Genomic DNA, 15,911 nt, shown 5'->3' with positions numbered 1-15,911 from the left:
ACCTTACCTTACACCAGCCACTGGTGAGTGTGAGGTACATGTTGACATTCTCTTCTCCAATTTGGTCGGCCAGGTAGATACCCATAGAGCCATACCTGTCGTAGATTCCACGCTTGGTCGTGTCCGTTAGAACTGTGTGTGCTTTGGCTATATCTTTAAACTGCAAAGACATAAAAAGACAATTTAGTTATCAATAAACATGCATAAAAGCTATGATTTCATACCTCAAGGGTAACGTTGTAGATGCAGCTTAAAGAGTTTAACTCATTCACCCTGAATACACATTTGAACTCCTCCAATTCAAAGGTTGGAATAGTTCATTGTGAAATTCCAGGGGTGAATGAGTTAAATAGCACTGATTTAAGTTATCTCCAATGTAAGGCCATAGAGTTGAGTTGTTAAGTTTTCTTCCTTGTAAAGTTAAGTGTTGGTGTTTTGTCCCATGAGTTGCATAAGTTTGTGGGTTTATTCTCATAAGATCAAGGAATTTTTTTAACTCTGTTGCTTTGATAAAATAATTTGTTAAAAATCCTTACAAGTGACAAACTTGATGTTGATATTGATTGTTAGCTTTAGCACATTCACCCCTGAAATTTCAAAATGAACTATTCCAAGCTTTGAATTGGAAGAGTTCATGTGTGTCTTCGGGGGTGAATGAGTTAACTATTATCACAATCAGAATATCTTAATTATCTGGTAAAACCAGGAGAATGGGACTGGAGAAGATGTATTATTCAGCAGGCATTACTAGTTCTGAAAATCTGACAAAATGTTATTTATTTATTGATAAGATTACATAATGGTCCTTGTAAGAAGCTGCAATATCAATTTTGTGTAGAAATTTCATGCATGAATATTACATGTCCGTCTCAGGATCTAAAGTTTCCACCATTCTATACGCTTACAACAGACAAATCTAACAAGATCCATTCCATGAATCCCGAGGGGACACACAACTGGACCTTGTATTGACCAGCCCCTAGTTTAGAGACAAGAGATCAAAATTAAGGCAGTGAGGCAGGTCCCACTGGGCCAATAGTCACGGTACTTCATTTACCCAGATAAATATTGATAATTTGATATAAGAGAGGACAGACTCTCTTATTCTACCCCACATATTTATACCAATGATGCACCACATGTACATTAGATATGTTCCTCCTGTACCGTACTTGTTCCGGTGAAAAGGGTTTACCGAAACACCTTCGCCCAGTCAAATATTCGCCCTTTACTGGTAAAATCCATGTTCGCCCAGTGTTCATTTCACCTCTCACATGTAATAACTATATATGGTAATGATGTCAAGTTATATCCACTCATATTATGAGTTCGCCCTCATTGGGGTGGGCAAAAAAAGTGAAAATTATCCTGCAGCGAAAATTTCGCTGTATATATCACTTACTCGATCCCTTCCCTATATATACACTTCAACCTGTCCAACCTATGCACTACATGTATATCAGATATGTTCCTCCTGTAATAATAATAATAATAATAGACTTTATTTAAACTTGATTACATATTAAGTCAAAGACTCGTCTCCCATATGGTCAAGCATATTAAAAAATGTACATTATATACAACAAGTACAATATAACTACTGTATACCAAAAAACTCTCACCAAGTCAAATATTCGCCCTTTACCAGTAAAATCAATGATCGTACAGCGTTATTTTGCCTTCCACATGTAATAACTATATGTATGTTGTGCTGTCAACTTATATCTGCTCACATGCTGAATTTACACTCATTGCGATGGGCAAAAAAAGGCGAAAATTAACCTTCGGCAAAAAAATAACCCGGTACACACTACCCATGTCCTGTGTGAATTGGTATTTATATACCTAGTTATTAGAATCAGAGATAATTAAGTAGAGGTGTCAAAAATATTTGAGTTGAAGGTATATAAAACAAAGCCAATTTTATGACATAACAAATTTATTTGGTATTTAATGGAAGGGGGTAATTTTACTATTTACCAGCTAACTACGGTAATGATTGATTATTTTCTAGCTATACTTTAGACTATATTTAACAGGAAGATCCAGAGACTGGAATTTATAGAGGTTCGTTTTTATTTTGTTTGGTTTTACATCTTATAAACAGTTACGGTAATTTCAGGACGAGCCAGATTTTGGTTGTGGAGGAAACCCCAGAGAACCTGGAGAAAAACCACCGACCTGAGGCCAGTACCTTGCGACTACCCTATATACAAGTAAGCCTTGAACCTCAACCCATTGGTGGAAGGCTATTGATCATAGGCAGTCAGACATCTTAACCACTTGGCCAACACAGCCATTGAAAGGTGTTGGTGTGTAAATCTATACAGTGATTTACTAAATGAGAATCCGATCAAAACATGTATCTTCAGTCAGACATTGAAATGAATAGTCTGAATAAATACTTGTACATACAGGGTTTTTTAATATATATATATATATATAAATATATATTAATGTGGATGTCTAAAAGCCTGTACAAAATAAGTTAAATCTCTTCACAGCATTATAATTAATGAGACATACTATTGTGACCAATCCATAATCCCCTATCTTTGAACAAGTGCAGGATTAAAAAAAGGGGCCATAACTCTGTATATACATTTTAGCATACGTCATTTCACCATCCCCAGGGGAAATTACATACAAAATCTTGCATTTTTTTGTAAAAGAAAGAATATTTACGTTTGACATATTCCAGATATAGCAATGAACGCATGGACTGACGTCGCAGGGATGGTGTGCAAACCAAACCTCTTTTCTGGCATTACCGGTGGGGGACTAATTATTAGCAATGAACGTGAAAAATATCATCTTAACCACCTGTAGTGAAGACGTTTAGTTCAGCGTAATGTTAAAATCTTACAAATGCAAAGTACATCACAGGCACTCCCGTGGAAAGTATTGATTTACAATTTGATCTTTAAAGGGGAAATATGTTACAATATCATTACTGCTTATATGTATAATGTAAATCAAATTTGAAGCAGAATGACGGCAAAAGATTACGGACTGTCGAAATTATATATAATGACAGCACCAGCTAGGAGCACATGCGGCCTCAAACAGAAGAAAAGCCCCATATATAGCAAGGACACTTATATGACCAAGCCTCATATATAATGATGGAGGCAAGGATCAGATCCTGGTAATGGGTTCTTATGGTCGTATCTTTGGAGCTTCTTAACTTAATCTCGTTTTTTATGGTAACACACAGAGCATTTCTATCAAACTTACTTTAGGAAAGATATACTTAATATGGATTGGAAATTCTATCAAATATTCTGCTATCTAATTATGTGATGATCACAAAGGATAGCCACTTATCACATAGTCAGGGCTTAAACAAGTTGATAAAGCTTTACTTTATGGCTCAACTTAATATGTCACTGAAAAAAATAAAAATAGATGCACTTGTTTCAAAACAAAAGGTCTTAGGTGACCAAAAAACAAACCAACAACATTTTACAACAATTCTGATATTGTAATCAAACACCCTGTTACACTGAATTTTTTAACCCTTTCACCCCTATAGGTAACTTTAGTAGAATCTACCATACATTTATTTGGATGAGTCCATTTTGGTCTACAGTGGGGAAAGGGTTAACTAGAAATTATACAGAATGAAGGAAGTGTCTTTTCTAGCTTAAACACGGGGCAATTTACCAAAATCAATTACCTATACAGAACTGTACTTCACCGTAACACAGGATAACAGATCTACATGTAGAAAGCTTTCACATTATTGGGTACATGCAGTGCTAAGATGGGAGTTCTGAATATCTGCCCCAATGCATTTCTTATAACATGCATGTCAGTAAATTAATTTGATGTTAAAAGACTTAAAATCATTATTTTTTATTTGTTTCCTTGTAGTTAATTACAGAATGCAATAAATATACAGAACTTCCTTTTTTTTTCAAACAGGAACCTACATGTATATACATACTTCCACTAAAGGAACATGTAACTATATAGATCACTTGTATAAATCACCTACAACCATATAGTGTTAATGATCTATAAAAAGCTCTGATGATTTACATGTTTTGGGATGAGTGTGCTAAAGAACAAAAAGAACAAAATTCAAGTTTTTATTGATAACACTAAGGCTGCAATTCCTGCATCAATCATAACATGCCTTTTAATTTATTTCTTTGACCTTTGAACATCAGCAAAATGATTGATGACATTGGTATTCTAGAAGGTTATTTAGACTAATTTGTTTATTCTTCGACTTTGAACATTTCACTTGGAACAGCATATATAACTTAGAACAGGTGGACCAACCCAGCTAGCTAGACTTCTTCTAGTAGCGAAAAAAGTATTTAGTAGGTTTCATTGTGTACCACTAAGGATCGCTGTCCCACTGCACTGTGGCTTTTCCTATATATACAGTAACCTACTCTCAATTTCATTTCAGATATATTTACTACTGCATATAGTGGGTCCAGGAATCTTCCATTGACAAGGAAGCTGATTGGGTTAGAGCAACATAATACCAGGAATCTTCCATTGACAAGGTAGCTTGAGTGGGTTAGAGCGACATAATACATGGAATCTTCCACCCAAGGAAGCTGAGTGGGTTAGAGCGACATAATACCAGGAATCTTCCATTGACAAGGTAGCTCAGTGGGTTGGAGCGACATAATACCAGGAATCTTCCATTGACAAGGAATCTGAGTGGGTTAGAGCGACATAATACCAGGAATCTTCCATTGACAAGGTAGCTCAGTGGGTTAGAGCGACATAATACCAGGAATCTTCCATTGACAAGGTAGCTCAGTGGGTTAGAGCGACATAATACCAGGAATCTTCCATTGACAAGGTAGCTGAGTGGGTTAGAGCGACATAATACCAGGAATCTTCTATTGACAAGGTAGCTGAGTGGGTTAGAGCGACATAATACCAGGAATCTTCTACTGACAAGGTAGCTGAGTGGGTTAGAGCGACATAATACATGGAATCTTCTATTGACAAGGTAGCTGAGTGGGTTAGAGCAACATAATACCAGTAATCTTCTATTGACAAGGTAGCTCAGTGGGTTGGAGCGACATAATACCTGGAATCTTCCATTGACAAGCTAGCTGAGTGGGTAAGAGCAACATAATACCAGTAATCTTCCATTGACAAGCTAGCTGAGTGGGTAAGAGCGACATAATACATGGAAACTTCTATTGACAAGGGAGCTCAGTGGGTTAGAGCGAAATAATACCAGGAATCTTCCATTGACAAGGTAGCTGAGTGGGTTGGAGTGACATAATACCAGGAATCTTCCATTGACAAGGTAGCTCAGTGGGTTAGAGCAACATAATACCTGGAATCTTCCATTGACAAGGTAGCTCAGTGGGTTAGAGCGACATAATACCAGGAATCTTCCATTGACAAGGTAGCTGAGTGGGTTAGAGCAACATAATACCAGGAATCTTCCATTGACAAGATAGCTGAGTGGGTTAGAGCAACATAATACCAGTAATCTTCCATTGACAAGGTAGCTGAGTGGGTTAGAGCAACATAATAACAGTTTGAGGTCTAGGATTCGAATTCTGGTCTAGCCTGACACTAATATTTTACACTCTGAACAATAAATTTGATTATTTTTTCTTTGTTTCATCTCTGTTTTTCCAAAAAAGTCCTGCAAAGAATATATTTTTATTTTCAGAAATATTTTTTTCAAACCTATAGTACATGTACTAGTCATGCCAGAAAAATAAATTTATTTAATCAGTCTTACAGGGATCTTTAATCTGAACTGGACAATACGATAATTTAAAGATCTGCCACCAAATAAACAAAACCTGCACAATTACATTTATATTAAGTATATATGCACACGTGCCAGGAGGTATTGAATACAACAAGCATATTAAGGTTCAAATATTGTCAAATGCTTTTGACGTCATGGCAGACTGGGGCTGCCACAGTTTCAACCGAGGCCTAATTACTACCTGTATGTCTGTATTCCTCAGTGACACATATCTTTGTGTGCTTTTAGAGAATATAATCAACAAAATAAGCTTGTCTCATTCTTTTTTATGCCTATATCTAGCCAACCATTAATAACTGCCTAGGTGGTTTTTTTTTATCTGTGTAACAGGAGAATTAGGTGAAAATGTAACGACCAGACCGGGGTTCGAACCCGGACCCTACGAACTCTAGACTGACACTCTACCAATTGAGCTACCTGGTCACTGACGATCGACCCAGTCCTGTTCTGCTACATCTGCAACTATAACTTTGCAATATTTTCCTTAAAATCCAGTAATAAAACCGTTTATGATATATAGGTACTTAAGCTCACAACACATTTAACCAATTCCTTCCGAAAATAAACCACCTGTCAGAAAACTAAGTAGGAGCATTGAGCATGTGTACTCCTTACTGACTACCTAAGACCAAAACAAAATCAATTTTGATTCCGCTATCATCCTCAGGAAATATAGGGTAGGTACATGTAGGTAGGTAGGCAAGAGTTTTTGGAAAATATTTTTACTATGCTGATATAGAGCATGAGTTTTACTTTAACCGTGCATATCACTAAATGCCAATAACAAATTTTGGGTAAGATCAAAAATCTAAGGTTGGTATGTTTAATTAGTGGAAACACAGGTTGTTTTTATTTGGCCTAACGGACATATCTTGAACATATGCATTTTTGTCCCCCTTGGACCCCCTCTTTCCTATGTTTCTGTCCCCCTTGGAGCCCCCCAATCCCCTCCTATGTTTCTGTCCCCCTTGGAGCCTCCAATTCCTTCCTATGTTTCTGTCCGCCTTGGAGCCCCCTCCATCACACTATGTTTCTGTCCTCCTTGGAGCGCCTTCCCTTACACTATGTTTCTGTCACCCTTGGACCCCCCTCCCTCCCACTATGTTTCTGTCCTCCTTGGAGCCCCTTCCCTTACACTATGTTTCTGTCACCCTTGGACCCCCCTCCCTCACACTATGTTTTTGTCCCCTATTGAGCCCCCTCCCTCACACATTGTTTCTGTCCCCCTTGGAACCCCCTCCCTCACACTATGTTTTTGTCCCCTATTGAGCCCCCTCCCTCACACAATGTTTCTCTCCCCCTTGGAGCCCCCTCCCTCACACAATGTTTCAGTCCCCCTTGGAGCCCCCTACCTCACACAATGTTTCTGTCCCCCGTGGAGCCCCCTCCCTCACACTTTGTTTCTGTCCCCCTTGGACCCCCCTCCCTCCCACTATGTTTCTGTCCTCCTTGGAGCGCCCTCCCTTACACTATGTTTCTGTCCCCTATTGAGCCCCCTCCCTCACACAATGTTTCTCTCCCCCTTGGAGCCCCCTCCCTCTCACAATGTTTCTGTCCCCCATTGAGCCCCCTCCTTCACACTATGTTTCTGTCCCCTATTGAGCCCCCTCCCTCACACATTGTTTCTGTCCCCCTTGGAGCCTCCCATTCCTTCCTATGTTTCTGTCCGCCTTGGAGCCCCCTCCATCACACTATGTTTCTGTCCTCCTTGGAGCGCCCTCCCTTACACTATGTTTCTGTCACCCTTGGACCCCCCTCCCTCACACTATGTTTTTGTCCCCTATTGAGCCCCCTCCCTCACACTTTGTTTCCGTCCCCCTTGGAGCCCCTTCCCTCACACTATGTTTCTGTTCCCCCTGGGGCCCCCTCCCTCACACTATGTTCCTGTCCCCCCTGGAGCCCCCTCCCTCACACAATGTTTCAGTCCCCCTTGGAGCCCCCTCCCTCACACTATGTTTCTGTCCCCCATTGAGCCCCCTCCTTCACACTATGTTTCTGTCCCCATTGGAGCCCCCTCCCTCACACTTTGTTTCTGTCCCCCCTGGAGCCCCCTCCCTCACACATTGTTTCTGTCCCCCTTGGACCCCCCTCCCTCCCACTATGTTTCTGTCCTCCTTGGAGCGCCCTCCCTTACACTATGTTTCTGTCCCCCTTGGAGCCCCCTCCCTCACACTTTGTTTCTGTCCCCCTTGGAGCCCCTTCCCTCACACTATGTTTCTGTCCCCCTTGGAGCCCCCTCCCTCACACTATGTTTCTGTCCCCCTTGGAGCCCCCTCCCTCACACTAATTGTATTTTATTTACAGGAGCTTCCTGTGTGATCTGCCAGCTCAGCATTCTGTAGATGCCCCATACATATAGCTCCATATATAGCCAGCCTCCGTAACCACTAGTCATGTGAGGTATGAATGGGTATTGATTATTTTCAATGAGTGCTCCTACTTACACACACACACACGTTGTAACCAGCTGCTGAAGCACCAACTCCGTATTACTGCTCACATATCGGTCATTACCAAGCTTTTCTATGGACCAAACACACCCTATATAAAACCTAGATAATGCCGCCGGAACATAAATGTTGGAAAAATTTGTGACGAAATTTACAGAGCACTTCACAGAAGAACGATCATCTCATTCCTTTATTACCCAAGTCTTTTATGTTTGCATTACAGTGGTTTTACAATACTTTTCTATACTAGCAGGGATTTCAATGCCATTTCCTATACAACCGAACCTTGCAGAGAAAGCAGTTTGCAAGTTCTTTACAGCCCGTCATGACACGAAAATGGTCAGTGTGACTATCATGTGAACAATCTGACAATTCACTCATTCACCCCTGCATTTTTTAAACTGGACTTGCCCAGTCTTTGATTTGGTAAGGTTCAAATGTGACTTCAGGGGTGGATGGGTTAAACCATCTGAACACTAAAACTGGACAGACTTCTTTGTAGGATTTATTTTATGAGCTTTGAGCCCTGTACAAGAATTTTGAAATTGAAATGAATCACAAATCACCATAGAGGAGAATTCCAAATGCGTTGAGTCCCAACCAAAAAGTTAGAGAACAGGGCCCGCATTCATAAAAAAGGGTCTCGTGCTCAAAGTCAGAGGCTGTGCTCAAGACAAATTTCTTGTTTCATGAATTAATTAATAAAAAAAACACATTTCTTAAGGATCTGTAAGACTTTTGGAAAGGCTTAAAGCTGTAGTTTGTTTAGTTCAAATACAAAATACTGAAATGCCTGCCATAGAGTAAGCAATGCTCAAATGTCAATTGGATTTCTTAAAATGATAACTTATGAGCAGAAAAATATTAGCAACAGTAACAAAAAAGTTAGCATGGCTCAACAGTCATTTGAATATTTGAAAATAATTGACGTGACGAGAAGACAACATACAAAAGCATTTTGTACAGAAATACTGTACCACTTGTGTTTAGACAAAACATATTTCTCGGGGTTTTTTCAACAGCAGATAAATCAGAATTAAAACCTAACGTTACATTCAATGACCAGCTGTGCCAATGATACATTTGTGACATACAAAAAAGCACATAGACAGCTGATTACAAGGCGTAACATATGGTCGGTATATAAAGTATATCACATCTATACCGATACTTCATAAATACACTAACACAACCTACTATATGTATGTGCTATTTGTTATCAATCAAATTGTGCAATGCAAATTTGTATGTGTACCAGAATGTGCATTACTATAGAATTGATATATATAAGTGTACAGACTTATATATATCTACATCTTGGACCTGATAAGGGTTCCAGGCACGGGCAAATGACAAGTATGCACCTTTATCTGTCAGTTTTCCTCAAAACATACCTGGTTTTATTATCATTTTTCACCCTGGAAGTATGTTATGGACAAGAGTGACCTTTGACCCTTTAACCTCTAGACATGACTGACGAACCTGATCATAACTTTATGTTATCATACTATGGCTTCAACATAAAATAAAATCTGTTCACATCTTCAAGACATATCTTGTACACAACCTTTTAACTTCAAAGGTGGTCAAGTGGTATCTTTGACCGTGACCTTTGACCCGTTAACCTTCACTTTTGAACACCAAAATCTAATCAGGAGTAGAACTTGATGTTACCATATACTACGTACAGTGTATAAACTAAATCTGTTCAAAGTGTTTGTATAAGGCATCTTGTACAGAAGCATTTTACTTTAGCAGTATGGACACACATACAAACTGACGGGACACAGAAAGAAATTCCAAGATACTGTATACCAGGAAATGGTCACTGCACTTAAATTTTTCGCCTTTTTCACCCTCCATAATTAAGGCAAATTTATCAATACAGCGAACATTTGCAAACAACCTAATATACATAGTAATGAAATGTGAATGGCTAATTTAATACTGGGCGAAAATGGATGTTACCGTTAAAGCGAAACATTTTACTGGGCGATATACAGTGGTGCACTGCAAAGAGTTTACACACATATGAATAGTTTCATCAGAGTATATATAACATCCCTATAACGTAATACCTTATCTGCTGCTTCTGGATTGTCCGGATTTTTGTCGGGGTGAAACCGCAGTGCCAACTGTAATCAACAGAAATGTGATTTAGAGGTGTTAAAAAACACATATCTATACTTAATACATATTTATTTAAAAAGGACTTTTTGATAAAACTGCAGACATTTCTGTTGAACAAGTATCCCAATCGATTGGAGCAATTGTATACTGTATATATATATCAATCTGAAGACCGGTGTCCAAACCCTGGTCTGGCCTCGCTGATTTTTTTCCCACTCAAAACACTGTTGTTTGATAATATTTTATTTATTTCATCTCATAAAAGTCCTGCAAGGTATAGTTTTCTTTTCAGAAATGATTTATCAAAGCTACATGTATACCATGCATGCCGAACAAAACAAAACAAACGGTTTCCAACACTTATTTGCAGATTTGGCAGTGTGGTACGAGGATCCTTAAAACTAAACACATATATATGTCTCAGTGATTGATAAATTGTTAATTAATGTATATCTTTTCAAAATTTTGAAGAAGAAAATGTTCTTCTGTAAAAAATCTTACACTTAAATATATATTAAGTGACTTACCCGTCTATAAGCCTTTCTGATTTCATCATGAGTGGCCTCCTTCTTCAGACCAAGCAACTCGTACAGCGAGTTCCCGGACTTCCTGCCAAAAGACAGAACGAAATTGATTTTAGTTTAATTTGTAGTCATCAATATTATATTTCAGAGCAACTTATTTATGGCAAGTTAAAATATTGTATGGCCAACTTTACTGTTCAGTTGAATACTGTCCAGGTACTACCAATTACTGCCTGCCTATATATATGTAGCGGAACTGGACTGGGTCGAAAGTCGGCGACCAGATAGCTCAATTGGTAGAGCATCCGTCTAGAGTTCGGAGGGTCCCGGTTCGAACCCCGGTCTGGCCGTGCATTTTTCCTCTCCTGTTACATATATATTTGAATATGAATGTTGGTCCCTTCAAAACGATTGCAATAAAAATCACATGTTCATTTATTACAACGAACCCTTCACAATATGAAAAGTGTCCAATTCATTTCAATGAAGCGCAACAATAAACCTTGTAAAATTTTAAAGCCATTCGGATCGATATGGTAGGCAATCATCCGATGTAATCAAATGATAATTTCCCATAAGTTAGAATGTAGAAAACCTATGAAGTTATCATAGGATGGTCAGGTGGCACAAGGATATATAGTGCATTTGCTTTTCACCTCGATCAGATGTAAAAAGGTATGGGGGTAACCTGCTGACCACAAGGGTTTTCTTCAGGTGCTCTGGTTTCCTCCCACATTAAGACCCCCCCCCCCCCCAAACACATGCACACAAACACACACACTAACATCTGGGCCAACAAGAGTGATTAATATAAGTTGAAATAACTTGTTTCATAATAGTTGTAAAATAAATAAAGTTTACATTAAACCTATGAAGCTGAATTTGGTTGTCATTATTAACTAAACAACAGGTATTGTAATAATATGAATTGTCAATGGGCACACGAACCATACAACTACACTGGCACTGCCAGTACTCCGCACGGAGCTTCAGCAAAAAGTATTTAACAGGAAGTCAAGATAAAAAAGTACTATTCTGACATTAGGTACAGGGATACTATACCCTGTATATTACCAGTCTGAATAAGCATGGAGAATAGTAGGTACAGGGATACTATACCCTGTATAATACCAGTCTGAATAAGCACAGAGAATAGAAAAAGGTGCACTGCCAGCACGATATAGAACATAAATAAGATTGCTACTATATATGTAACCAAATTTATTTTTATTTTGAAGGAGCGAAGGAGATAGGAAAGGAGATACCATATTTTCCTGATAGCGCACAAGACACTTAAAAAATTGGCTTAAAGTGAAGTGCTTATTTTGGTTTATAAAATGTTAGATAGGATAGAAAAGTTGTGCAACTTCAACGTTTGTTATCACCACAGTACATTAGAACATTCCAGTGTACTGGCCAGAGGAAGTCCTCGAGTCATGATCACCAGACTTTTATCTCGGCTTTAAAGTATAAGTACTATTAATCATTGGGCGGGCCTGGTCAGGACTGGGAGGGGGACAGCTAGTGTCTTTATAATTTCAATTCCTCCCGAAAAAAAGGGAGGTGGCACTTTAGGGGAGAGAGCGCGCTCAAGGTGCTAATTACGGTAATTACAGTAGTCAGTTATTTTGGACTACCAGGGAGGAAAGGTAAATTATGCAAAATACAAAATATGGCTTGCATGAATCAAAACACACAATTTTATGACAAGAGGCCCATAGGACCTGGAACGGTTAAACTGTATCATGTTGCAAGGCCAGGGTTGACATGAATGAACAGTTTGCACTAATATAACCTAGTTAAAACAATGGCTAGCCTAAAAGACACAATCCTTTTGTCGGTTTTTGTTTTACAGCCAAGTATCAACCATTCAAGTAATATTATGTCAATGCAAGGCCACATTCAATATCAGGTTTTAATTTGAATAAAATTAGTTAGTAGAACATCATATGTTGATTCATTGACATCACAGGAAAGCATGTGATTTGTATGATGCATGTTCTGTTCTCCATTGTAACACTTTTACATTGATTTTCTAGGATGGTTGATTGTAATTATCATGTTTATCTAACACTCATTAGTTAATTTCCAAATTCTAAAAGACCCTCGGTAAACCTCATGTCTTTATACAATGTGAAAATTAACTAACTCGAGTTAGACAAACCTGATATCTAAATTGCAACTTGTTGGAAAACCTCTATATCTTGTTACATGTGAAAAACATAAAAGTTCACTAACATACTGGACTATACATTCCAAACTAAGGTGTAGTTTGAGTATGTAGCTATTTATACACTGAAGACTGGGTCACGTCTTTGAAAAGTCAGTTCACCGTGACGTATCTATTGAATTCATACATAAAGGGACGGGCAGACTTTTACTTAGGTTGGTTCTATCCTCCAGAGTATTAATATAATAATTCTGGATTTATATACAGATATTCAATACTGTGGCTTACACAGTTTTCTTTAAGAAGATTGTTTCACATTTTAATTATATTACTACCGTAGACATTCTAAACGATTTCTAAAGGATCCCTGTCCCACAGCACTGTGGTTTTTTGTATACAGTTCTAACATTTACACATAATTATCTTACTATCGTTTTGTACATAATTGGGCCAGGACATTTCTGTGAACCCGGAAGCTCAATCAGAATTGAATCCAGGTCTACCTTTACTATTTTTTTTTATTTTTATTCAGAACACTGTTGATGATCATATTTTGTTAATATTTCATCCTTATTATCTTTTCATAAAATTCACGCAAAGTATGGTTGACTATTCAGAAATGATTTATCGCAGCTATATATATAGTCATGCTGCAAAATATTGTGATTCTTACTTTAAGTGTTTGGCAGCGGTACAGGGATCCTTAAATATTTTTGTTTACATCTTTTAATAATGCCGATATCCTTTTCTGAATTGTGAACAGTCTATATCATATCCATCCTTTGACCCATTCATCCCTAAACTCAAATTTGAACCTTACCAAATCAAAGTCTGGGCAAGTCCAGTTTAAATATGTAGGGGTGAATGAGTTAATGCCTGTATTTCAGTGTCTGTAGCCCTAGTATCTTTAAACATTTAAGGTAGAGCTTGATTACTTTTGTAGTCCATGTTCAGGAACTCTTTTTGTGACTCATTGCAATTTGTTGGATGCTTTCTTTTCTAGAAGAGGTTCTAAACATTATTCTATGCAAGGCCAAATAACACAAATCTTGTGTTTCCGCTTACCCTTCCTACATGTACCCTAGATTTTTGTGCCTATACCCTAAAGGTTTTATCGGCATTTGTAATGATACGCACTGTTAAAGTCAAAATTCCTGCTCTATATATAAACAAAGTACATATTTTCCAAAGTAAAATAAAATGCCTACCTACCTACCATAATATTTTTTAGGAGGATGATAGTAGAAACGAGATATTATATTTTTTGGCCTCAACCTATTGATGCACCTTGGGTGATTAATTTGAGTCAATCAGATGTTGTTACAATGTGTCTAATACACTGTACTTTTAACTGAACAAACGTAATTATGTTCAGTCTGATAAAAAAAAATGCTGTCTAGACGTACATGTATACCAGATTGAGCAGTGTAACATTTGTTTATATAATTAGGAGCAGCCATTTTATCAACGAAGATCGATATATTGCATAATTATGTAATATACATGATTCTGCATGAGGATAAATTTAGAAGTGTGCACAATTCACCTATACATGCACTGTCAAAAAAATATTGCACATCATCTGCACATGGACAAAAAAATAATATAAAAATTATTTGAATTTTACCCGAAAAACATAAGAATTTATACCCCATTTAGATACACACTGTGACATTAATGTGCAATTTTGCTTGATACACTTTTTATCTTGTTAGATATACGGGATTTTACTCCTAACCCAGTCTGTTTTGTCATCTGCAGTCAAATACATGAAAGTGTCACATGAAGATTGCTTTGTCTTTTAAATCCTATTTAAATGACTTTTATTGAGAAAAAAATAGGGGGAAAATAATTTACCATCTCACGAAAACAGACATCACATAAAAAAACGAATATCAGTTTCAATTATAAATGAATTATAGAAATTGTGCAGTTAAAAAAATGTTTTGATTAATAAAAGTTGACACTGATCAACAAAACATACTTTAAAATACAGATTCGAAACATTTGTATAATGATGGGCCACAGTGGATATATTTATTTTCTTATTTTTTTTTAGTTCTCTTTCCTTGAACACTAAATTACAGTACCTGTAGCTATAGGTGCTCCAAAACACATACAAGGTATACGTACCAGCCACTCTAGTTAATTACTTTTTGTAGGACAATTTTTGTTGTATATATTTTTTTAACTGAGTTTTCAGTTTCTAGTAATTTATTTCCATTCATGTTAATCACAATTCTCACTGTTAATAGCTAGGTAAATATATTTCCCTCAGTCAATATACATATAATTTAAACAGTAGTCTCAAGTGGAGATAGTGAAAGTACCGGTGCAATGAATGCTAATTAGGGTTGCTAATTTAATCAATGAATTATATTGTCAAACCAATATAAGAATACATAACATTATTGCGAATTATGCTTTCAGTAGAATGAAAATATATACGATATAAATAAAATCGCCATAGAATTTCTGTTGATCATCATCCTTACTCACAGATGAAGCAGTGAAATATGGACAGTCAATTGATCAGGTTATATTTGGCAGTACGGGAACTACTGTACTAAACAAGCACCTGCTCCAACTATATTGTGACATGAGTCTTGAGATGCGTTTGGATGGTAACAGAATCGTTCCTATTTACTATAATACTTACGAATACGCTCTAGGCCTACTCATCTTGATTTCCTTTCTGTTACAGAAAGCCGGTCACTTGCATTCCATTTTGTAATAATTATAATTTATCGATAACTGAGCACAGTGACATCTAGTGGATCTTTATCTTCCCGATGCTTTGTTTTGAAAGCCAATCTATCAAACGCTCAAATGAACCTTAAATGTGCCGCACACGTGAGCAATGTATTATA

At 37.4% G+C, this 15,911-nt stretch overlaps 1 protein-coding gene across 2 annotated transcripts in view; it reads right to left on the bottom strand.

The window, feature by feature from the left end:
• LOC110455220 (dnaJ homolog subfamily C member 5-like) overlaps positions 1–15,827 on the bottom strand; it is a 28,639-nt gene extending 12,812 nt beyond the window's left edge. For both annotated transcript variants that reach the window (XM_021505206.1, XM_021505207.1), the window contains exons 1-4: positions 15,701–15,827; positions 10,875–10,956; positions 10,296–10,352; positions 8–160 (exon numbers count right to left, since the gene is read on the bottom strand). In XM_021505206.1, coding sequence (XP_021360881.1) covers positions 8–160; positions 10,296–10,352; positions 10,875–10,956; positions 15,701–15,723 — 315 coding nt within the window. In that variant the 5' untranslated portion in view covers positions 15,724–15,827. The remainder of the gene's footprint in view (positions 1–7; positions 161–10,295; positions 10,353–10,874; positions 10,957–15,700) is intronic.
• Positions 15,828–15,911: the final 84 nt, after the last annotated feature.

The sequence above is a fragment of the Mizuhopecten yessoensis genome, unplaced genomic scaffold (assembly GCF_002113885.1).
Source record: "Mizuhopecten yessoensis strain PY_sf001 unplaced genomic scaffold, ASM211388v2 scaffold8183, whole genome shotgun sequence".
In the NCBI taxonomy this organism is placed as follows: Eukaryota; Metazoa; Mollusca; class Bivalvia; order Pectinida; family Pectinidae; genus Mizuhopecten; species Mizuhopecten yessoensis.
This window is presented reverse-complemented; position numbering and strand designations above follow the sequence as displayed.